General features: G+C 56.8%; 5 protein-coding genes across 5 annotated transcripts in view; 2 read left to right on the top strand and 3 right to left on the bottom strand.

Moving 5' to 3' along the window:
• Positions 1-1,518: 1,518 nt before the first annotated feature.
• oee3 (oxygen-evolving enhancer protein 3) lies at positions 1,519-3,111 on the bottom strand. Its single transcript, XM_002947109.1, has 6 exons — positions 3,014-3,111; positions 2,815-2,857; positions 2,608-2,744; positions 2,378-2,515; positions 2,142-2,274; positions 1,519-1,956 (listed from the first exon to the last, which is right to left on the bottom strand). The coding sequence occupies exons 1-6, from the start codon at positions 3,061-3,063 to the stop codon at positions 1,849-1,851; spliced, it is 609 nt and encodes a 202-aa protein (XP_002947155.1). The 5' UTR covers positions 3,064-3,111; the 3' UTR covers positions 1,519-1,848.
• A 777-nt stretch (positions 3,112-3,888) lies between these two features.
• Positions 3,889-6,463, bottom strand: VOLCADRAFT_103384 (uncharacterized protein). Its single transcript, XM_002947108.1, has 4 exons — positions 6,179-6,463; positions 5,939-6,016; positions 5,449-5,601; positions 3,889-5,117 (listed from the first exon to the last, which is right to left on the bottom strand). Exons 1-4 carry the CDS (start codon positions 6,239-6,241, stop codon positions 4,584-4,586), a joined length of 828 nt encoding a protein of 275 aa, XP_002947154.1. The 5' UTR covers positions 6,242-6,463; the 3' UTR covers positions 3,889-4,583.
• A 252-nt stretch (positions 6,464-6,715) lies between these two features.
• Positions 6,716-8,402, top strand: VOLCADRAFT_103383 (uncharacterized protein). Its single transcript, XM_002947248.1, has 4 exons — positions 6,716-6,755; positions 6,832-6,906; positions 7,271-7,622; positions 7,917-8,402. The coding sequence occupies exons 2-4, from the start codon at positions 6,859-6,861 to the stop codon at positions 8,000-8,002; spliced, it is 486 nt and encodes a 161-aa protein (XP_002947294.1). The 5' UTR covers positions 6,716-6,755; positions 6,832-6,858; the 3' UTR covers positions 8,003-8,402.
• A 2,129-nt stretch (positions 8,403-10,531) lies between these two features.
• VOLCADRAFT_87524 (uncharacterized protein) lies at positions 10,532-15,419 on the bottom strand (the record flags this gene model as incomplete). Its single annotated transcript, XM_002947107.1, has 8 exons — positions 10,532-10,729; positions 11,393-11,553; positions 12,231-12,338; positions 12,673-13,539; positions 13,576-13,624; positions 14,197-14,370; positions 14,639-15,042; positions 15,284-15,419. The coding sequence occupies 8 exons, from the start codon at positions 15,417-15,419 to the stop codon at positions 10,532-10,534; spliced, it is 2,097 nt and encodes a 698-aa protein (XP_002947153.1).
• An 883-nt stretch (positions 15,420-16,302) lies between these two features.
• The window catches only part of VOLCADRAFT_56598 (uncharacterized protein), a gene marked incomplete at both ends in the record, with an annotated part of 9,539 nt that continues 2,110 nt past the window's right edge, over positions 16,303-23,731 (top strand). Inside the window, 11 exons of the mRNA XM_002947247.1 lie at positions 16,303-16,509; positions 17,268-17,349; positions 18,417-18,601; positions 18,883-18,987; positions 19,288-19,437; positions 19,934-20,020; positions 20,580-20,708; positions 21,248-21,364; positions 21,990-22,212; positions 22,747-22,901; positions 23,300-23,422. Coding sequence (XP_002947293.1) covers positions 16,303-16,509; positions 17,268-17,349; positions 18,417-18,601; positions 18,883-18,987; positions 19,288-19,437; positions 19,934-20,020; positions 20,580-20,708; positions 21,248-21,364; positions 21,990-22,212; positions 22,747-22,901; positions 23,300-23,422 — 1,563 coding nt within the window. The remainder of the gene's footprint in view (positions 16,510-17,267; positions 17,350-18,416; positions 18,602-18,882; positions 18,988-19,287; positions 19,438-19,933; positions 20,021-20,579; positions 20,709-21,247; positions 21,365-21,989; positions 22,213-22,746; positions 22,902-23,299; positions 23,423-23,731) is intronic.

The following is a 23,731-nucleotide window of genomic DNA, read 5'->3' as shown; positions in this document are numbered from 1 at the left end:
TGTGGCACACCAAGTTTTGCGACAGGAGGTCGCAGAGTCCCTCTCCAACCCCGAAGGGGACGGATGGGGGACACTACTTCTCCGTTTTCTATATTTTCTGGGGCAAGACGTATGGAAAGAGGCCCCGCAAGGGCTACACGAGGTAGACGAACGAGTGGAGTGGCTGATGAACTTGCAGTACTTTTGGTTACGCCTTGCGTTGTGTTTCTGGAATAAGATAGTCAAGTCCCGTGGGTCGGTCTATCATGACGTGTTAGTAGATGATCTCCGTCTGGCTCTTCTGTCTGATCTCAAAGTGGATTGCTGGTCGTCTAAAGTGCTCATCATTTTGCGTTGGTTGGGCCATGAGTGGCCGGCGTGTGACTCCGTTTCTCAGAAGGTAGATGTATACTCGTCTCAGTTGATTCGAGTGGGTGAGGTTCTGGAGAGGTTATCTGCGTTCCTTTTAAGTGACTGGGATCAGTTCAGCCAAGGGGGTGATCCGCGTGTGTTCCAAGGTAAAGGGGTTTCGCTTTGCAGGTAGGCCAACGCCAGAAGGTGTGGTTTTGGAGTCCAAGGACCGATTAATGAGTGGTTGGAAGCATACGCGTTTAGATGTCCAGCCGGACATGTACCCGTCAGACGGCAAGCAACCAGGAATTCACATGGCGAAGTATAAGCATTGGATGGGTTTGGCGGCCGAACAACCGGGCAGGAAGGAGGTGCTCCCGCATATCACAATGTTTATCCCGCGTTCAGCGAATCGCAAGCTTATGCAGTTTAGGCTTTGTTGTTGGGCATTGGAGGCTAACAGAGCGCGTAAGGGACGGCGTTATATACCTAGGGAGGAGCGAGCACTCGAGGCACTGAGAGCCATATCGAGGATGAGAGGCACATTTTGCTGGACTGTCCGGTGTACGACAAAATCAGATCTGATATGGGTTTCCCACGCTTCGAGCATATGAAGGACGCTATGAAGTGGGAACCTGAACGCCTGGCAAGGATGCTGGAACGTATATGGTCCCACCGCAACTCTATCGTTCCCTTTGGTCGCTAGTATCCTTCATCACTTGTTTCCTTGGAAGTGCGAGGTAGGATGGTGCTTATAGGCGATCTGGCAGCCCTTGAACCCTCGGCTCGTATTAGGGTGGTTTGCAGGTACGGGGAACGCACCCACGAACATGTAACAACAACAACAATAAAGACAGCTCCAGTAAAAGGAAATCCCACGCCTATGTTTTCTTGCTCGCCAGGAAATCTGACGTGACCGGCATTCCCTCTTTCGCTTTCTTTGTGCGTGATCTCGGGCCGGGTGGTACGTGGGCGTGTGACGAGTAGTCCAACGAGGTGCAAGCGTGTGGCAAATGAGGTAGCTAGAGCCAGCGCGATGTAGTATAGACTCGCAGGTTGGCATCGTACGGTTTAAACCAGAAAGAACCTGAGCTTCACCCGGCTTTTTGCTGCTTCTCTGGGAACTGTGCTTGGATGAGCTGTTGGTAATTTGTGTCTTTTTATGGATACAGAAGACTACGAAACCGTAGTTGCGAACGTTTGAAGCATTGTGAAGTATTGTTTCAGCCATGTATCGGACCGACCGATATTTAAGTGGATATTTACATCCGAGTCCCGCGACCGCAGAACTATGTCGAGATTGGCAAAATAGCCAAGTAGATCCATTTGCCGTTCCGGCAGACAGACGAACAGAACTCCTAACTATTTGATCTTCTCTAACACTTCACGTGTACAGCAGCAGCCGTCGCCACCCCATGACTTCAATCCAACAAGCTCCATGGTGTGAAGAGCAGATGGTGCTCTGAAAAACCATGCTAAGCTCAGTCCCCCCCTCCAGCGCCCAACGAGATCATCTGTTTACAGGACGTAAGCCAGCACGCTGTCCAGAGCGGACTTAGCAGCCTCCAGCTTCTTCAGGGCAGAAGTCTCGTCCTTCTCACGAAGAGCAAAGTCCAGGTCCTCAACCTGGGGGGAAAAAGGCAACCAGGAAAGGTCTTCAAGCTCGCCTCAAGGGAAGATATTACAAACAGGGACAATGCAATCTCAAACCATACCCCCGGCCCCAACATAGTTGCCGTCCGACGCCGAAAGGTCATAGCCAACTGCCACAGCACGGCTACAGATAGCCCTCCTAATGCCTGAAATCCTACCTTCTGAATGAACTCCTTCTTCAGCTCCAGAGCCTTCTTCTTCTCGGCCTTGACACCCTTGGCACTGGCCAGGGTGTTCAGGTCGAAACGCAGAGTGCCCACCTGGCGGCGCAGCTGCTCGCGGGCCTCAGTCCTACAATCATGAATACGTGCTGTTAATAGCCATCGCGCAGAACAGTGACAACGACATGGCCTCATGCAACGTCTCACGTACGACATCCCCGATTTCTTCTTACCAGTAGTTCTTCTTGATGAAGCCCTCCAGGTCAGCGTCAATGCGAGTCTCAGACTCCTTCACACGCTTGATGGTCGCATCAATGCTGCCGCGAGCCTGGTCCAGACCGTCGCGGGCCGACTGAGGCAGATCCAGATCACTGCACACAGGCAAAGGGAGCGTTTATAATTCATTATACGTCGTCGAGCCCGTAAAAAGCGGTTCAAAGGGTGCTCCAAGCAAGTGTCTCACCGGGCCTCATAGATAAGGTCGAAGCCAGTTTCCCTGACCTTGCGGTCGTCGAACAGATCCACAGGGGTGGCAGCGGCCTGAGCCTTGTTCGCCGAGGTCAGAGCCACGACAGTGCTCGCCAGCAGACCGCCCAGCACCTGGGAATTTTCCAGCGCACACAGGTGAACGCCTGAACTGCAGCTATCAATTCCTAGAAGAACGTCTTACCGCACGGCGGGACTCGACCGAAGCGCGCACAACGACGACACCCCTGTAAAATGACAAGGATATCGTTCAGCAAGAGCTCAGTTCTATTCGCTTGTGCGCTCTTGGACCTAGAGAGAATATGTTACTAAGGGTCCTCATAAAGTAGAGCGAGGAGAAGTGCTAAGCAGACACCGTCGGCGCTGTCATTTCGCAATCCCACCTGCGAGAGGCCACAGCCGGGCGCGAAGCAACCTTCTGGGCGAGGGCCATTTTTAGCAGAAGTTTGCAGTGATAGAACGGAACGCTTGGCAAGACTGTGACGATGCAGAAGCTGACCGCGCATGAAGTAGTAACATCTGCGTCGTACAGCATCTGTCCGTGCAGATGGGCCCTGTGCCAGCGCCCTTTTGGCTCATCACAACTATCTTTGACTATAAACAACAGGTTTTCTTATCTGCTGAGTCTCTTGAATTTACTAGAGTTTAGTCGTAACGATAGATGCTTTGTGTGCGTTACGATCAAGCATTTCCAATATGCCATGGGGATCCTGCTGTCTTGCCCTTGCCGTTTTGCGTTCCGGCATGAGTAAACGCTGCACAGCTTGGACAGCGAATACAACCTGCTGCGCAAGCACAGGTCCGTGCAGAACTTGAATGAGGTAGCCGTGGGGTTTTCTGCTTGTTTAGCTTTGGGTGTTAGGATAGCTTTTCCGTAATCAGCGAGATAGCTTTCATGATAATGTAGTTGGAGTTGGTGCCGCAAGCCATTTCTTATTCACTTCACATTTGCGAAGCTGCGATAGCACAACGCTGGTTGCCTAGCCTTGTCTACAGCGTATAAACCCTTCTTTTTCTGTATAATCCGTCACCATACCCCTAGGCTGTTTCTGGTCCGATAACGCGTTAAGATGTCTGGGGAAACGCGGGGTGGTTGCAGAATATGGAGGCCCATACCTGGATGATGGTAGATAATTGCATAATCAAGGCAATTCGCTGCCTTGCCATCCCCACACTTATTAAGCGTTCACGGCAAGGAATCCTGGGGGCCCCGTGGCTGAAGCCGCAATATCCTGGTGCGCGGTGTTCGTTGACACATGTTGATGGCACGGTTACACACATGCCGCGGAATTAAATTTAGCGTTGTATATTGTAGGCGTTAAGGCATGCCTGATATATTCCAGAGTCCCAGGCATAAGTACAGATACTATGTCACATCCCGAAACATATCACATCTGCTCCCCTCTCTGAAAAGCTGGCCAACACCTAGTGCCAGTCGAGCTGGCGCCGCTGCATTCCCTTCTCGGAATTCTTAATAAACTGCACGCCTACTTAATGAAAGCCAAATGATGTCCACGACCTTGCGCTACCGTACACAGCCTCGGCCCGCGGGCCGGTCACGAACAATATGGACCGTCCGTCGGCTCGGTATGGTGAACAAAAATTGCAAATGGAAAGGGCGTTTCACATAAATCATACATGCAATACCACCAGGACAGCGAAGGTCTAATACACTTCCCCCAATCGTCGGTTATGTAGTGAGGCGCATCTTCCCAACTCCTGGAGCACGCAGGACTTGCTTGCTCGTCATCTACCATTCTGACCGCATCCTTGACAGAACCCGGCAGCATCCACACCGAAAAGATGCTACAAGCCCATACCTTTGCATGGCACGATGCAGGGTCCCATCAGCTAGATTGCTACAAATTCTGAGGCACCGCTGCTGCATGCCATCGCAACCTGCGTCTGTCCGGTCCCGCAGCCAAGTTTTATATATATATATATCATATCATATCAGCTGCTACTGCGGCCTGCCCCAGGCCACGACGCCCAAGACCGGAGCATGTCCCTGCCGGGACTGCTCGAGCTCACCCATACAGCTGCCAGCACAGCGACCACGATAGCCAATGTGACAATGGTATTGCCGAAGGGCTGGTGATGGTGATGGCCCGGTTGAGGCTGTTGCCGCTGCACCGCGGGTGCCTCGGTTGCTGGACTCGGGGCTTCGCCCTGTGCCTGCGTTTGTGATTGTTCTGCGTCCTGATCCGACTTTGGGCGCTCCGGCCCTGTTCCGGATGCTGGGTCCAGCGGGACAACGGGTGCAGCCGGTTGAGACGCGGCTGCCGTACGATGCGACAATTCCTCCACCCAGCTTGGAAACAGCTTTCGAAAAGTTGGGTTTTTCACGTTAAACTGCAAGGACTCCCGGGCCATCCGCTCCTTGTCCTGCTTTGAGGTTGTGATGCTGCCGGTTGTGGCCTGGGTATCGTACATGAAGCTGAGCAGTCCAGTCAGAATGGTGCCCACGGACCACATCGGATTCCAGCTCTGCAGGTTCAAGCAGGAACAGCGTGCGGTCAAGCCTATGAAAAAGAAGCATGCGGACTGGGAACGAGAGGCTAGCTGTCCAAGCCCAGGGAGCATCCTCCCGTTCAAGATGCCCCCAATTTCAGCATTCACGTCCGGTTAGGACGGCAGAAAGATCCCTGATCATGCGGACCGGATGGAACCTGGACAAAGAGATAAAGACAGCCCGTCAGAGGAAGTGCTAACATCCAGAGGAGCTCTAAAGCACTGGCGGCCGATGTCCAGCTGTTGGTTATCAGTCCGGTCAGTTTGCAAGGTAGTACAAAAAGACGCATCGAACAAAATGCCCCACCTCAGGATGGTAGTCCGTCATGCTAAGGCACAACTTGGTGTTCGTCGCGAAGCGGCCGTTAGGCGTGAAAAGGGAAATGGAAGGCGGCTTGAAGGGGTACTCGGGTGGGAAAACAAGCTTCCCATGGTACACTCCACCCTCGTATTCTGTGCCCTGACCATGCAAGCCACCCAAACGGGTGATTTTAGAGTCAATGCTCATAGAATGCATTCACTTGCTTATGCGTGGACAGTGAAATCATGGCGACGCGCTGTATCCGATGCCGATTGCCTATTGATCTCTGCACAGTTGTGCAGTGCGTATGCCCGCTTTGCAATACGGAAAGGTAGCATATGCGCCTGCACCATTCGGGCCATACACCCCAAGTCACGAGCACACCGCCGAAAATCGACGTGAAGTACGGACACTCGAGACACAGACTGTGGTGCCGTCGGTTAGCTCACCAATCCCACGCCTCACCTACCATGGCAACGGAATTGAGCAACCTCACCTTGGCGCCCTCAAGCACAAAGTGCCATTCAAGCAGGTTTGAAGGTGACGGGTGAGCTGTGATGTTGGGCACGGGGTCCTGCGGGACAACCGCGGGTCGCCATACCGTGACATGATCTCAGCCCCACACGAATCAGACGTGATGCATGGCCAGGCATGGATACGCGTCACAGTCTTAAGGCGGAAAACAATCGGACACGACCTTCAGATTTGTCTGGAATCAAAACTCCAGTGAGCTTACCTTAAGCAAGCTTTTGTACTCTTTTTGCAAACGCGTCATGCACTGCTTGTGGACGCCTGCCATCGAAACTGCAGAGACCTCGGGGAGGAAGGCACCCCTAAGCTCACAGCACCCCTTGGGTGGAAAGGAGAATAGTCAAGCTAAACTGTCGTTGTATTAGTAGACGAGCTCTAGTTGTGAAAGAAGGCAAAATCACAAGGTTTCTCTTGCTTAGGCTTAGGGCTACTTTAGGACCTTTTGCAGGGTTCACTTCACGTTGCAGATCACCGTCCACTAACTGAACGCCTCAGACTTGTGAAGTATTATTAGATGCGCTCGTTGCCTACGTGCTCTGAGGGCTGCTGTACATTAGCCCGTACCTGTGTTTATGCATAAGGAAACCTCCCTCACATTTCTCCATGTTCAAGCCGACTTTTTCCTGCGAAAACATTAAGCAAAGCCATTTGTTAAGCTGAAGCCCCTTATTCGCAAGATGGCTCCTGGTTACCCTGCGTTTGCGTGCGCACAGAATACTGAATTGAGCAAAAGCACTGATAGGAGGAAGCACTTAAATCTTCTTCTACATGACTATAGCGAGGTAATGGAAAGATAGGCGACATCACTCTTCGGGTTGCGTTCTCAAACTAGCTGCTTTCTATTTCTGTCCTTGCCAGGAAAACAGGCGCATCTATGGAGGCACAATGCCTACAGCAGGAAGCATGCTAAAGCCGATTCGAGACCTTACCGAGGTAAGTTTTTTCGTTAAGACGGGCAAAAGAAGAGATGCAGATGCACGTATGAACCTTCGAAAGGCCGCCCGATTCTTTTGCAGGACTCGCGGCCAAGATATAAAGCACTTGAGGTAAATGCATAGGTAAATGAGCCAGGTCTGTCTCTTCTGCGTGCTGAAAGCAGCCATTTCGTACCGTGTGGGCGCTTGGGCTAGAATTATTTTCCTATATTTTCAGCCCGCTTTGACATCATTTCTATCTGTACTTGAGATTTTTAGATTTGATTCCAACTGCCACACTTCTTTTGCGTAGCTGCGGTTACCCCGAGAGCGTCCCTTGCCTTGACATTCATTATTCCCTGGTCCGTCGACCCATCGCGCAGGGAGAAGCTGCGGTTTCCCGGCAATTAGCCTCCCAGGTCAATAACAAGCGCACTCCGACCGGTCAGTTCTTTACCACAATAAACCCAACCCTGTACGAAAAGCAACCTCCGCCGGCCACATACGAGGGGCAGAACATCACGGACACAGCAGTCGCAACCATGCGCGGGAGCGGCCGATTTACCGGCACCGGGGGTACCGACGCTCGGGTACCGGCTGACCTAGGGCAAACACAGGGCAGCATCGGGGCCGACATTGGCAGCGGCGGCACTACCACCTTGCCACCCATCGGTGGCTCCGATGGAAAGCGGGCAAACTGGTTGCTTCCGTGGCAAACCGGAGACCGGCAATTAGGTGCGTTGGGCCCGGACTTGCATATCTCGTTTGCAATTAGACGCAGCACGGTGGTTTGGTGGGCTACGGCCAAGGGACCTCTACGGAGACTAACCGTGAGTGCTCATCACGGGCACGCACCTGGTTAAGTGTGTGCTTTAATGACCTGAGCCGTGTGTGTGTTCATGTCCGCGGTTTGCAATCGCGCAGCTCGGCAGATACAGACGTTTCGCCCTATCACGGTTAATGACATGCATTGCAAGGAGCTGGCTCAGAGTGTCCTTGGTCCGCGCTCTTGTTCCGCTGCCACCGCAGGGAAAGTCATGGCGGACGCGATTCGCCATAAGCGCACGCCGATCGGCGCCTTTGCCAACAGGGACCTCGCCAAGCCCAACAAGTAGCGGAGGGCGCATCCGGAAGGAGCCTCCAGTAGTGGCCATACCTTCGTGCGGGGCCATCCAACAGTGGAGGCATGGCGTGTATGATTAGAAGTCGCCGGCCGGCGCAATACAGGAACGGGGTTTTGTTCTTCACAAGCGCAAAAAGTGAACTTTTACGGCGGTGATATGATCTGGGTTGCACTAAATTATTCCGCCTGGGTTGTCCAACTGAGGGCTCACCATGGCTGCTATCCTTAACGGGGCGTGCACTGGTGCAATCATCGGATGGATTACTCGGCGTTCAATCGTTGGAAGCCCTATTGAAGCGGAATGTCTGTGGAGGTGGTGTGCAAAGGCCTGCTTATGACACGCTTTAATGGCGACCTAGACGCTGCTTGTGTGCGTTGGCTATCACAATTTTCGTGTTGGTTCTAGGTAGCGTGGTGCTAAGCATTCTAGTACAGCTGTACCTTGAGTCATGCAGGTTGTTATCATAGCGTACATATGTTGATAATGCATATTTGGAATTGCAGTATGGCGACCTATACGCATTTGGTTGCCATCGAGATGGCAGGTGCACACAGAATTGATTCATGCTGGGGGAGCACGCTGCGCCAGTGCATGCCTGTTAGCTACAATCCATAATATTTTTTGTTTATTCTGGCGCCGGCGCCCGCGGGTGATGTGGAGCGAAAACAGTACGACTGTCCCGGTGGAAAATGTGGGAGTGTCTGGTGTTGTCGCAGGGGTTTGATTGGTTGGCCGTGGGTGGGGGCCCACCTCAACGATTGTGCTGAGGATGGCTGCGGGCTGATCAGAGAATGCTGACACGGAGCGCGTGAGAGTCAGGCAACCGTTCCCCACCAGACTATCGCGTCATATGACTCTAGCATCAACTCTGGATGTGCATATGCACTTATGGACTGCTGTCCCATGCACACCAGCATGCATCTACTAAGTTGAGGCGCCGTTGATTCGCTAGATTTGGTTGGATGCTGGTGGTGAGTTGCTGAACCCAACGAATACATTCTGAAGTCGGATGGGGTGAATGGATTAGGGTGCCTCTCTAGCAGGGGAGAGCAGGGAACTGCCTCGGGAAAGGGGGCCGCTGGTGAAGCTTAACCACCCTGTAACGACATACATCTACAGCCAGTGCCAGCCGTTGCGCCCAGGGTATTTTGCTAAAGAGGGATGAAGAGCCATGAAGTACCTCTTCCGTCATCCGATACGTCTGAAGCTGTTAATGTGCCTCACCATCCTGTATTTTGAGGGCCTTGCATCGTTGCCCGTTTGCATGTCAATTGTCGTACATGCAATAACAGTGCGATAGGAGACGGGAAAGGTTGTTTCAGCGTCAGGGACAACAGGCCCGCTAGTGGTATGGGCGGTCGTATGAATAAATGCTCCATGCGAGTTCCATGCAGAAAATTTGTACACCGTAAACGCAGTCCAGGCCTGCCGTCGTACGGTTTTTAGGTTGGCTAATTTTCTGCGGCAGATGTTCAGACCCACCCATTAACAGTTGTTAATGTGCAGGGTTAGCACAATAGTAAACTCTTAACGCCTAAGTACACCCGCGCAACCAGTTGACCACATTGACCCTAAGTTTGCATAATCCACGGAAGCGCCTTGAATGGGTGTGAAGAAATTCCGACGAGGACTACACTCTAAGTTTACGTATGGGTTGGCGGCAGCAACGCCACCCCCCAATCGATGTAATGTCTAACCCGCATATCTGCGCGTTCCATGACAGGCGATCGCATGTCCGCGATCAGCAGCTAAGTTGCTCACCATTGCCCTGTTCTAGGGTAATCATGTCCCTCCTCCCCGCAAAACGAGTTCCGATCACAATCCGCCTCCTACAAAGCCGTGTAGATAGGTACATGGTGTGTTGTCACGAAGGATTCGTGGACCTACCCCTAACCCCTTACCCCGTTGCCACTTGGCAACATTTTGTAAGAAATAAGAACATGCTGTTGCGGCCAGCACCACGTGCTGCCACATCACCCACCCAGAACACATCTTACAACCAGGAATGTACACCCCACCTCGCGTGCACACCAATTCGGGACAAGCCGCGCCCCGCCTTCAACGACGGGAGACCTCCCCTTTTGCAAAAAACATCCAGCAAATGCACCACATACATGGTAGGGTACTTGGGAAAAAACAAAAACGACAAGAAGGAATCAAGGTTATAGTTGACACGGTTGGGTCACTCTCATACATGTGCCGTACCGAAGGCGTGGACCGCGCATCGGACCTTGGAAAGCACGGAGAACGTCGCACCGGAATATGCTCTCAGAACTCGCGTTACCAACAGAAATTGGAACCAAACAACGGTCAGGTGCATTCCAACCCAAATAGAACTCGGCAACGCAACAACTTGCATACACAACAAATGCACATGTACGACAACCAAAACAAAGCCGCCAAAAAGAGGATAAACGTCATCATCACGTCCCGCCACCTAGTACCAAAGTCCACGTCCACTAGCTAGCATGTTCCAACTAAATGGCAATTTAAAAATTACTTCCAATCCAATTATTCGCGTTACAAACTACTGTTGTGCTGCTGTTGTTGGAGCTGCTGCTGTTGTTCACGATGCTGCTTCTGTTGCGCGTCTGCCGCCATCAACGCCGCGCCGATGATAAGGCTGCCACCCGCCCACGCGACGGGGCCGGTAGCCTCGCCGCCCAGAATCAAGTACGCGAAGAAGGCCGTACATAGAGGTGTCATAGAGTAAATCACCTAGAGCGGGCTCGAACCCAGGAGGGATATTGCGGGAGGTGAGGGTCTGAGGGAGGTGGCTTGGGAAGGAAACTGGGGTAGAGCGATGGACGAAAGGTAGGCAACACACAGACACAGACACAGACACATAATTTCCGGGTTTCCAACTCTCCAAGGTCTCCAAAACTATGTTTCGAATGGAGCCGGCGAAGCCACAGGTGAGAACTACCACAGCGCTAAGAATTTGAATCCCGATGGCGCTAAACACCGGCAGTTACGCAGTTACGCATACGGGCATCCTCAGTGGGTCCCAACCCCCGATATCACCAACAGGATGTCACAGGCCTGCCGCCCAGGCATTGAGACTACGACCCAGCGGCATCACCCACCCACATCCCCACAAAGACCTAGGCAGATGCCACCGTATGTATGCGTACACACACACACCCACCCGTTTGCTGTGCCCCCCTTCCAGTCCCACCGCCCGGCGCCATGAGGCGGTGTACATGCACAACGCTGCAAGACCCTCGTACCACACACTCACCCCCGCGCACCACTATTAGCCGCTACTGAACGGGCCCGCAGCAGGCGGCGAGCATATATATACATATATCTATGAATATACAGGTGCATATATATGTATTATACGGATGTACATACAGATCAGATCTCGCCTCGCCTCACCTGGGCCGTCGTGGCGGGCACAGTGGACAGCCCCGTGACTTGCAGGAAGGTCGCAAGCGCGCCGGGGCCCAGACCGCTGTACATCAGTACGGCAATGCTCATGGGAGTGCGGCTGGACAGATCGGGGAAAGAGAGCACCGCCCCGGGTGCGACGCCATTCTCTAAGGGGGGATGCGGGTGGAGGTGGAGGTGGAGGTGCAGACAACGAGCGGAGGTGTGAAACTGAGGGAAAGAGTGCCGCTGCACGAATATAGCACAAGACGTGAGAGACAGCCGAGAAAGGGGAGGGGAAGCGCCACCCAAATCTGCCACAGGCACACGGGCACACCGACACAGGGACACGTACATACATGCAGAGACACGTAACTAGGTAGCGCTTCCACAGCGCGGTCGTCCAGGGGTCCCAGGTTCAACCTCTAGAATTCCGGTAAGACCAGTCGAGAACCTGAAACTGCAATGGCTTGTGGCTAGGTGGTGGAGTTGAGGTCCGCAGTTGACATGCTGTTTTTTGTTTTTTTTGTTTTTTTTGTTTTTTTGTTTTTTTTTGTTTTTTTGTTTTTTTTGTTTTTTTGGGTTGTTGCTGGCTGTGATCGCCGTAACCTCAACGTCCTTGTACCGGGTGATTGGTTAACTAGGTGGACAACGTCATCCTAGGATGTCACGTAGCAGCCCGTGGTAGGCCGCGGTGTCCCCACCCTGACCGCGCCGGCCACCTTAACTCCCTACCCTCCAATACACCTGCCAGCCCGCTAGGGGGGCGACGTACCCGCCTCCCTCCCTCCCCCTCCCCCTCCCGCAGCAGCAGCAGCAGCAGCAGCACAGCTCCCTCCCCACTCACGAAGGTTGGTGGCCGCCATCCACATGACACTCATAGAGCTCAGTCCCACCTTCTTCATAGCCGCAAGACCCACCGTGTCCATGCGGGGGGCGTAGATCCCCATGCGCACTGCGGCTCAGGGTGGTCAGGGTGGGGGTGGGTGCGGCGATACGCGATGTAGAGCAGGAGGGTGCGGGCGAGGAAAGGGCGCAAGAGGGGCGCAAGACGAGTGAAAGCTGGGCATAGGTGCGGCATGGAATGTGCTATGGGGGAGATTTAGTCGCTGGAGGACCGAGCGGAGTGGCGTTGGACGGGGATAGGCAGCCAGGCAGGCGTCTCCCTGTTCCCGCCTCCTATGCGGGTGACATATGCATGGCTCGTCCCTCAAAACCGGGCCGCCGGTAGCAGCCGGGACCTGGCTGGCGCGACGCACACACACACACGCACACACACACACACACACCTGTACAAATGGAGTAAAACAGACAAGCCAGTAAAAGGTAGGCCTCGCCGCCTGTTATCGCCAGCGGCACAGCACTGACGGCCTCCGCTGCCTCCACTGACGACGCAGCGGCAGCGGCCCCGGCAGCGTCTGCCGCGCCAGCACCCACGGCTTGCAAGGCTGTGCTGGCGACGGCTCGGAGTGAGGTCCCAACGGCATCGGAAGTGTCGGGAAACAGGGAAGCCGCATCGGCAGCTGCGTCCACGACCGCGGCTGTGGCGGAGGCCGCGACATCGGCTGTAGCTGCTGATAACGTCCGCATTGTGTCGGAGGCCGCAGCGGCAGCAGCATCCACTGCTTCGAAGGAGCCCGCGATAGAGACACTCGGGGTATTGACCTCCGCTGCCTCAACGACGGCGGCGGCGGCGGCGACTAGGGGCGGGGGCCCAGCACCCCCGGCGATGCTCGCGGCATCTAGTGCATCTAGCGGTGATGAGACGGCCACCACCGCGTTGAGGTTAGATACCGAGGGGGTCATCGCAGCGTCAGATGCGGACGCGAGGGCCAGGGGGGCCAAGTCCTCGGCCAGCAGCAGCGACGCCCCGGGAGCAGCAACCCCGGCGTCCTGCAGCACCCCAACGGCGCCGGTGGGCAGGTGGTCGCCAGTGCCCTCGGGCCTAACGGAGAAGGACGCGCTTTCCGGCCGCAGCTCCCAATCACTAGGCGCTGACAGCAACGGCACGGTGCCGGCCGACACATCCACACCCGCTGACGGACTGGTTTCCGGAGTACCCGGGGGGCTGCTGGCGGGGTCTGGCGGCACGACCCTGGCATTTGCTGCTGTGGTGCTGGTGCTGGTACTGGTACTGGTGCTGGTGGCGGCTGCGGCTGCGGCCGCCGGGGTTGTGGCGGGGCCAGGAGCACCTGCAGATGATGCCGCCTTGGCCGAGGGGGGCCCCTGCGCATCGTGTGCCTGTCGCAGGTGGGTGAGGAGCACGGCAACAACAGACACATTTTGCCGTTGTGGCCATGTGGCCGTGTGGCTTTTCGCGACTTGGCGACGTGGTTTGCCTCACGCGTGCGGTCCAGGGGGGTCGAGCCGTGCGCAGGTGCACGGGGCCCCCATTTGCCTACAGGCGCTTGACGGCTGGGAGGTGCCGTCGCACTCCTGCCTAAAGTGGGGATTAACCCCTTTTTTTCCCCTAATCAGTTCTCCCCACAAAATGTTGTCACGGCTTCTTTTCTCCTCCTCTTGCCTTTCAAAGCAGGGCGCTACTGCGCGGATGGGAAGTCATCGCCGCAAGAAGATATGGACGCCCTGGGAGGTTCAAAAATTCACAAATGCAGCTTTCAACCTGGAACCCCGGCCCGGAACATGGCTGCACACCCCTCAGTCCTGTTTCCTGGATTACTGCGCCCCAAGGCGAGGGCAGCAGCACCACAAGCAAGCAAAGACCAGCACAGGAGGCCCAGCTGCTGTAACCAGCACCCAGCATCCAGCAAACAAGGGCTCGGACACAACTTTCGTCTGATCGTTCTCAGTACCTGCGATGTGTCGTACGCGACCAGGGTGCTGCCTACGAGCCCTACAGCAACCGCTAGCCACATCTGGCGCGGAATGTCGTACCCCGCCAGGTACGAGACGAGAGGCGTCAGCACCGCCGTGACTTCCGCTAGAAACCCCGCCCGCGTGGCGCTGGTGCTGTGCAGCCCCTCCACCTGCAGGACCAACACCACCACCCACCAACAGCACCAACACAGAGAGGGCCCGGAGGACGTCAGTACGGCATGTAGGGCAGGAGCCCGGAGCTAGGACGCTGAGAGCCAAGCGCCATTCACGTATTTTTTGCAGTACATTATCACACGCCCTTGACCTGTCTACCAGTACTCGTCACCATGCTCAACCCCGGGGCCGCAATGCGTGTCGGTGAGTGCTTCTGGACGTCCATGCCCTCGAACCCCCCGTCGTTACGTTGCCTGTCAGTACCTGCAAGGCCGTCCCCAGGAAGTTCAGGATGCCCAGCTCAAGGCCGCCCAGGATGACGTTGTCGAAGGTGCGTGTCATGAACGGCCCCAGTCGGGCGCTGTTGAGCGGCTGGGCAAACAGGGAGCGCTGTTGATGTGGCGGCGCCGCCTCGGGAGCCGCAGCAGGGCCAACCTCGTCGGCCGCTGCGGCCACGGCCACCCCGTCGGCGGCGCCGTCAGACATCCCCGCAAGAGCGGCGGCACCCTGGTGTGGCACAGCCTGGTGTGGAGCTGCCATGGGCCCCGCGGGGGCACCCTTAGGGGCATCATCAGTGCTGCCGCCACACACGACACCTCCTCGTCTTCGGAGCCAGGCGTCCCGGCCTGTCTTTACGAGGTAGCCAACCAGCGCTGGCAGGAGCAGCGCTCCGGCAGATAGTAAGGTGCGTACGGCAGTGAGGGAAGCCGGATCCAGGGGGTCGGCCTCGGCGTACAGGTAACGTATGCATGGGTTGTATGTGCCCCACAGGAGCGGCACCAAAGACAAAGAGAGGTACCCAGCGGTTCGGTCCGGAAGTGTAGATGTTGCATGCCGAGCTGTTGAGGATGCAGCTGGTGTGCTGGATGTCGAGGTGGCTGAGGCTGGGGCCCTGTCTAGGACACCCACCGGCGGAGTCGAACCGACGGGCGAGCTGCCATCTGGGAACGCCGAGGGTATCGAGCAGGTACGGCTCAAAGGGTATGGGTCCCCAAGCCAAGTAAACGCTGTGCGCTTGCTCTGGCGTTGGTAAAGGCGCGGCCATCTGTGCTGGTGCAACAGCGTAGGCATCATGTCTCCCTAGGGGGCAGTGTTACTTGAACAGCACACGCGAGCTTATTTCAGGGCAGGCAATCAGCAGGTATCAGGTAGTATGTGGTGGAGCTATCTTAAAATATGTGCCACTGCATGTGTGGTGGGGGTCACCCTGCTACATATTAGCCTTGTCCCTACAGGCGAATACATCAATGAGTGTTACAAACAAGTTGCATAATCGCTTGCTAAAACGGATAAGACGTCCAAGCAAGCCTTTGCGGTCGAATAGGGGCGACGGGTGACCAAACATTTTTTTGGTGTACGAACCATGTAATTTGTTGTTTCATGCATGGCGCCGAAAAATTCTTTGTTTGGAAGGTTGTTTCAATAACAAGATACTTGTTTACACACCTAGACTTGATTTGTCTCGTTGAACTGTCGTTATGCGGCAGTCTGTTGACAAGCGCACGGCCAGCTCGTCTGGCCGAAGGGCACCTCCTTTATTTCATCCACGGGGACGACAATACAATGTCACTCGCGTTGGCCGAAGAGTAGCGGCTCCTTGCGGATGGACGCCGCTCGAACAGGACCCTTGCACCAGCGGCCGGCGATGCGGTGTTGTTGTTCGCGTTGCAGAGGTGCGTATGGATTGTAGGAAAAGTATATGACTCGCGTGTAGGGGGCCGAGTTACGAGTTCGCGAGTTCGTGGCGACAGCCTTTGCACCTTACGCGCTTGGCCTTTTCCATACGTTTGCACAATTTTAGCATCACTTCATCTACATGAATATCTTTCGCCTCTGTTAGCATGCGGCGCGAAAGTCTAGAGCGATGGTATAGGGGCTGCGGTTGGGGCTGGGCCCGTATATTAGTCCTATTTACCTAGGGACATCCTATGCAAGCGTCACCCTTCACTAGGAACAATGCTGTCTGGGCACTGGCTTCTGGAACATGGCAGGTCGAGGCGGTGCAGGCGCCGGCAGTAACTACTGACCCGGCGGAGCAGCCCATCGCCCCAACGGTGGAGACCCTCAATGATGCAGAAGCAGAAAAGAGCAGGACGGGATCGTCCGGCATTTCTTCTGGTATCCGGCTCGAGAACGTGAGTTAGCCCGGGTTCGGATTAAGCCTGAGGTCTCTTATCACAGCCGGGGATGGCGTGCGGGGTTTTTGCATTGTGCCTGGATTCAGCCTGGGCCCACGGCGATGGGATCATCCACAACACCGCTGCCTCCCGTGTTCGGGGGATGTGCACTAGGCCGGCAATGAGGACGCGACGTGCAGCGAAGCGCTCGTCTCCCGCCTGATGCCCCAGGAAACACAAGCTCACGCCCGGGTACATCCACCGCAGCTGTGTTGTACGTGGCTACTTAGCACAAGAGGCACAGCCCCTCACTCAAACCCCTATGGGTCTCAGCATCCTGCAACATTCCATGCGTATGTCTGTACATGTGTCGTACACGCTCGGGGTCACGTGCGCCCTCAATCCTGCGGACCTGCCTGATTACTCAGGGCTTGCCAAGTGCCTGCAACGGCCCTGCTTCCCCCCACCCAACATACACCCTTTGGTGGGGCTCTGCGCTCACTGTTCCCACCGCCGTTGTGGAAAAATGACCTTCCCTTGAGGGGTGGCCTTTCCCTGCTGAGGGGTAGCCGCATCGTCGCCATGAGCAACTTCCGCCACATTCTCTTCCCGTCGACAGAGTGAAGACCGGCCTGCCAGTCTGTCTGTCCGTCAGTCTGTACTCACTGTGGGTCGCACTGCTGCCAGTGTGCCACGTGGGTCCCCTTGGGTGCTGCCCCTCCCCCCTCACCGCCTCGGGCCCCCCGCGATCCCCCCCTAACCCCCCCCTGCTGTAGATCGCCATGACGTTTAAGAACCAGCAGGTGCTCAAGAACTGCAGCTGGGAGGTTAAAAAGGGCGAACGAGTGGGGCTTGTCGGTGAGCGGACAGGGGTGGGATGGGGCAGGGCGCAGAGGAGATAAGGGTGGCGGGGAAACAGGGAGGAGGGCGTGTAGGGGTATTTGCAGAGAGAGCAGAACCAACTCCAGGGAAGGCAAGGAGAAGGGGAAATGAGACAAAGTAAAGGTGGAGGGGAAGGGGAAGGAATCACCTGGGTGGGGAGCCGAGCACGGGCCCCCTCAGGTCCCGGCGAAGTGAAGTGCTGCCAGGCACCAGTGCCAACGACTGACGGGAGGGACCCGAGAGGCGCGGGAACCCACATATCTGCTGATAAGAATCTGGACAAGGGGTCTGTTATTAGGGGTCCACAGCAGCGTAGCTCTGGGATGGCATGCCAGTGGACGGATGAGGGCGTGTACGTCGGCTGTCCGACTGGCTAGTGGCCCCTGCTGGCCGGGGTGGGGTGGGGTGCGCTCAGCTGACGCGTACATCCGTACCTCGGGGTGCTGTGGGTGACTCCATGCTACTCGCCAGACCTTATGAGGCCATGTCGGTGGTAGTATGAATGACCCTTGGTGAGGTGAGGTGAGGTGAGGTGGGGCAGGGTAAGATAGGGCAGGGTAGGGTGGCGTGTCCATTTCCTTGGTTCCTGTGCCGCAACAGCCACAGTGCGGCAACGGCTCCATGCAGACACATGAGGGGGTCACAGCGGGGTTAAATGAGGGGTTCGCAGTGGCAGCGCAGCATGGGTTGGGGGGCATTGCCCGCAGCACTTCCCGGGGTTGCCTGTGTACGACCCCGCATGATTTCGTGGCTCCCCGATAATGAAGAGGAACTCGGCACCTCTGGGTCCATTGTGGAGGTCTGTATTATGTTCATGGCCGGGTGGGCGGGAGACGACTGGGGCCCAGTAAACCGGCTAGCCAGGCAAGGTTTCGTCGCGCCCCACCGACAGCGCACTCCACATCCAGGATTCCCACATATGCCCACCCTCCTGCCCCGTGACCTTACGTGTTGAATGTTTAACAGCTCTGCTTTCCTCCAAAGCCTCCTCCCTCTCCCCCCCCCTCCATGTCACCCACAACAACCGCCCTGCGCATGCTCAGGTGTGAACGGCGCGGGCAAGACCACTCAGCTGCAGATCATCATGGGCCGCCTGCAGCCCGACTCGGGGGAGGTCATCAAGGCCAGACGCAACATGCGGATAGCCTATCTGGCTCAGGAATTCGACGTGCAGCCGGGGCGCACCGTGCGGGAGGAATTCTACAGCGTCTACGAGACACAGATCAAGGTGGGGTGGGGTGGGATGGGATGCGGGAAGCTGATTTCCCGAGTGGAGGGAGATCCTACGGGAGCCTCTTCGGTTGGACCGCCCCGGCCCAGCGGGCTGTCACGTTCTCAGGGCCCTCACACGGGGCGGCAACCCTGTCCGGTGTCCGTGTGCTCCTTGGGGGCCAGCTGTCTGGCGCAGCTGTCTGGTGTGTTTCTCTGGGGATCTCCTGACTTAGCGGCCGCGTGTGTGCATTGCGTGTGTGTGTGCACGTGTTTTGCTTTCCCCCTTCCTCCCCGCAGATCAAGCGGCGGCAGGAGGAGTTGAGCATGTCGCTGGAGAGCGTGGGTGACGACATGGACCGCATGCAGCAGATCTTGGACGAGCTGGAGAAACTGAACAACAAGGTAACGGGGTAACAGGCTGGGCACCGCGAGTGCCGGGTTGTGGCGTGTGGTGCGTTGGGGGGAAAGGGAGGTAAGGGGGGTTCACCAGGGGCAGGACAATGGGGCGCTGAAGGAGGCTGCCTGGAAGGAGGTCTATGGAAGGAACCAAAGCTCTGCGGTGAATTCAAACTGTAGCAACGGTAACAGTAGCGGCTGTTGTGGAAGGAAGATTCTGTTGGGTTTGTGTGTGCGCGTGTGTGTCGACCTCCTGGGAACTTTACCTACCTGCCGCCGCCTTGCCGCCCCCTACCTCCCAATCAGGTCATTGACTTGGACGTTGAGCTGCTTGACAAGAAGATTGACCAGATGATGCCCGAGCTGGGCTTCAAGCCCGAGGATAACGACCGCCTGGTGGCCTCGTTCAGCGGGGGCTGGCAGATGCGCATGTGCCTGGGGAAGCTGCTGCTGCAGGTGAGGGCGAGGGGCTAGGAGAGGGTGGGTGGGGAGATTAGCGTGTGTGTCACACCTCGGTTGCGTTACCCATCGAGCCCATACGAGCCAGCAGAGGCCCAAGAGCCTAGAAGCCACAAGCTAGGATAGGGACATACACTACAACACGAAAGTCCTCATGTGTCGAAGCATTAGATGGTCAGCTGCCCACTTCCGGAGTTGTGGTGCGGCGGCCAGCTGCCGGGGCCGTAGGGCCTGGTTGGTGTGTACGGTGGGGGGTGAAGGGGGGCAGCCCGGCTTCAAGTGTAGGTGTAGTGTAGTGTAGTGTAGTGTAGTGTGGGTAGTTGGTTGCTTTGGCAGATGGCGGCGAGTGGAAGGTATCGGGAGCGGCAGCGGTAGCGGTAGCGGTCGGTTGGAGGTGGCGTCCAGTGCAGCTCGTTGTGCTCGCCGGCCGCTGGTGCGTTCCCCGTGGTGATGATGTTGATTTCTTTCTCTCCCTTTTTTGTGTCCTGTTTAGGAGCCTGACCTGCTGCTTTTGGATGAGCCCACCAACCACCTGGACCTGGACGCCATTCAGTGGCTTGAGGGGTACCTGAAACAACAGGTAAGGGATGAAGGCGGGGTCGGGGGAAAAAGGAAAGGTGTATGCGTGTGTGTGTGTGTGCGCGTATGTGGCGGGGAGTCAGAGAGCTTGCAGAGGGGCACACGCGTAACCGATTTCCTTCTTTGGGCCAGTAGCAGCCGGGGGGGAAGGGAGAAGAGACATCAGGTAAGGTGTTGCAGGGTTTGAGGAGTCTGCCGTGGGGGGCTGGTGGTGCACCTTTCCTCCCAGTGCGATGGCGCGATCCCCTGTGAGTGATTATCCACTCGGGCTGAGTCCATTCTCTGGAACACAGTGCACAGCCACAGCAACGACAGCCGCGGCGGCATGAGATTTGTTTGTTGGTGTGCACGTTACGTCACGTATGAGTAGAGCGTCTTCAGGGCTACAAGGGCAGCGTGCGTGTTTGTATGTCTGTACAGCGTGCGTGTTTGTATGTCTGCGTGTTTGTATGTCTGTATGTTTGTATGTCTGTACATCTCTCGGCGTCCTGGCGGCGTCCGCTCCCTCCAATATGGGGTGCGAGGCCGCTCGTCCCGCCTCCTCGCCCCTTGCCACCCAGGATGTGCCCATGGTGGTGGTCAGTCACGACCGCGAGTTCCTGGACCAGCTGTGTACCAAGATTGTGGAGACGGAGCGGGGCGTGTCCACCATCTACTCGGGGAACTACACACAGTATGTGGCGAGCAAGGTGCGGTGGGAGGGAGGGATGAGGGAGGGAGAGTGCGGGGTAGGCGGGCGAGCGACTGCATGGCACCGTGCGGAGTCGCGGAGATATCGGCATCAGGCCAGGGTAGGGCAGAGGCCGTCGGGCGCCGTGTACAGTAGTGTGCTTTCCTCGCGTCACCGTGCTGTTAAGACCAGCAAAGCGCCAGACCCCCATTGGGTCCTATTATGGTGGTTACCATTCCCTGGTATATGACTGTCGGTCATTTCCAACAGCAGCATCCTGTGAGCGACACTCTCTCGCTCCGGGCCTTCCCGTGCCTCATCCCGGTCTCCCATTCTCTGGGCAACAGCCAGTGGGTATCGATCCGTGCGGGGAGGAAGAAGTGGGGAGACGAATGGGAGGTCTCACTCGCGGCCCCATTGACCCACCGGCGACCCCCGCCTCCCGCATTAGTGCCTTGTCCCTTTGCCTTGAGGGCTCACCTCCGGCGGATCCATTTCCTCTACTCTTTTTCCCTCACTTTCTCTCTCTCTCTCTCCCCGCGTTCCTTCCTGCCGCAGAGCGAGAAGGCCGCACTCCAGTGGGCGGCCTGGGAGAAGCAGCAGAAGGAGATTGCCAAGCAGGAGGAGATCATGCAGCGGCTGGCGGGAGGGGCACAGAGCGGCAGAGCGAGCCAGGTGCGGACATGGGACAGTCTAGGGCGGCGTGAAGGGAGGTAATGTTAGGGCCGCGAGCTGATACCACCGGGGTGTGTGGGGGGAGCGCCACCGCGGGAAAGAATGCCCGCATGGGAAGGTCCACAACCACTGGGGTCTGAAGGCCCAAGAAGCAGTGAGGCAGCGGAAGCAAGGACAGTTCACCAGAGCGGTGCAGGGGTGAGAAAGAGGGCTGTAAGCAAATGAATGCCGTTTACCTCTGCAACCCCCGTCCTGTGCCTGTGCTGTGACGCCACCCTCCCTGCCGGTGCACCGGGTTTGGGTTCCAACCCAGCTGAAGACCGACCGACCTCGGCTTTCCCCACCCCACCCCACCCAGCACAGCCGATGCCGTCAGCTTTTCCCCGGGGACTCCTTTTCATTTACATTTCTCAAAGCGATTGGGGCCCCCGCGGCCCCCCCCCCCCCAACAGCATCCACCACGCACCCCGCCGGACTGCTCCCCATCCCTTCCCCCTCCGCCTCCAGTTTCAGTTTGCTGCTTTGGACTTGGCAGTTGTGCCTATTGACCATGTCACCAACATCATCATCATCATCACGTGATTCCCCTTCCTTCCCGCCCTGTTCCGTCGCACACACCCCGCAGGCTGAGAAGACGTTGGAACGCATTCGTGCCGAGGGCCTGATCGAGAAGCCGTTCGTCCCCAAGAAGAAGTCCTTCACGTTCCCTCCCGTTGAGAAGATGGGTCAGCGCGTGCTCACCATCGAGGGCCTCACCCACGGCTACCCGGGCAGGCCGCTGTTCAAGAACTGCAAGCTGGAGATAGGCAAGGGGGACCGGGTGGCCATCATTGGGCCCAATGGAGCAGGTGAGTCGGGGAAGGGAAGGGGTGAAGGGAGGACAGGATGATGATGATGATGATGATGATGATGATGAGGAGGAGGAGGAGGAGGAGGCGGTGAAGACGGGGTGGGTAGTTGCAGTGGGTTTGGAAACGCCTAAATGGTATGTCTAGGGGGCTCTGGGGGGACTTGAACGGAGAGGGTGTGAGGCGGTTGGCTAGAGAGCTTCCTTGCCCTTGCATGTGTGGCGGCACAGGGATGCACCCCGACTGAACTGAAGCTCTATTCCTTGCCAGGAAGTCTTTAACGGCCTGATGTGGGTCGCCCAGCATGGTCCCTCCACCTGCAAACCTACCCCTCAGGTCGGGTCTTAACCGCTCCGTCCGCACACCCCTGCGCCTTCCGGCCACGTCTGCTGCTGCACCTCAGCTTGTCTTTCAGCCCCCCTCTCCCCCCTGACCCGCTTTCACCTCATTACATGCCCACCCTCCTGTCCTTCTTACCGGCCTCCCGCCTGGCGGCCTCGCCATTCTCCCCTCCTCCCTTTCCCCGCCCCCTAGGCAAGAGCACACTGCTGCGGCTGATCATGGGTCGAGAAGCCCCCCAGTCGGGCTCCGTGCGGCTGGGCGAACACAACATCGTGCCCAACTACTTTGAACAGAACCAGGCGGAGGCTCTGGACCTGGACCTTACTGTCCTGGAGACGCTGGTGCAGGTGGGCGCCGACCTGGCGGGGGGGAGGGCGGGGAGGAGGATGTGATGTGAAGAACTTAGGGTTTGTACGAATGATGGAACATCATTGTTGGTCCAGATCCAGGTCCAGATCCAGGTCCAGGTCCAGGGCGAGGTGGCGTCCCCAACTGCGTGTCTCACTCAAGTCTTGCTCGCGTGTTCAGCATCTGGGATGGCATGGGGTGGAGTGGGGTGGGGTGGGGTGGGTTGTGTGAGCGGACGGGTGGCTGGTTGCAGTCTGTTACTCTTTTTCAGTCTCTCCGGGGTCTTTTTCGCCTTCCCAGCTACATGTGGCCATGATGGATGCAACATTCTGCCGTCACGCGTCACCATTTACCTCGTTACTGCTGCTGCTGCTGCTGTTATTGTCACGCACCTCAGGCTTCTCCCGACGCCAAGCTTAACGACCTGAAGGCTCTGCTGGGCCGCATGCTGTTCAGCGGGTCAGCCATGGATAAGAAGGTCCGGAGGGCTCTTAAGGGCTCATTCGACAGATGGGAACGAGTGCATGGTTGGCTGGTAGACGTAGTGGGAAGGAGGGAACGAGGGGCAGGTGGGGCACCTAGGCGCCGGACGTTCCATATCGCGCTAGCTAGGCCGTATCGCCGACTATCGCAAGAGAAAGTTGCAGAGTTCACTCATCCTTTGCATCTCGAGGATTTGCGTGGCGGGTCTGTCCCGTCCGTACACTTAACGTACTTTTTCTGCCCCATTTCGCCTCCTCCTCCTCCTCCTCCGGCTCCTCCTGCTCCGTCCCCCGTAACCATGTAACATTAGAGGGGTTAAGAAAGAATCCCGCCCCCACCCCACCCG

Source organism: Volvox carteri, assembly GCF_000143455.1.
Source record: "Volvox carteri f. nagariensis unplaced genomic scaffold VOLCAscaffold_5, whole genome shotgun sequence".
Classification (NCBI taxonomy): Eukaryota; Viridiplantae; Chlorophyta; class Chlorophyceae; order Chlamydomonadales; family Volvocaceae; genus Volvox; species Volvox carteri.
The sequence above is the reverse complement of the archived record's forward strand: the minus strand, read 5'-3'. Positions and strand labels throughout refer to the sequence as shown.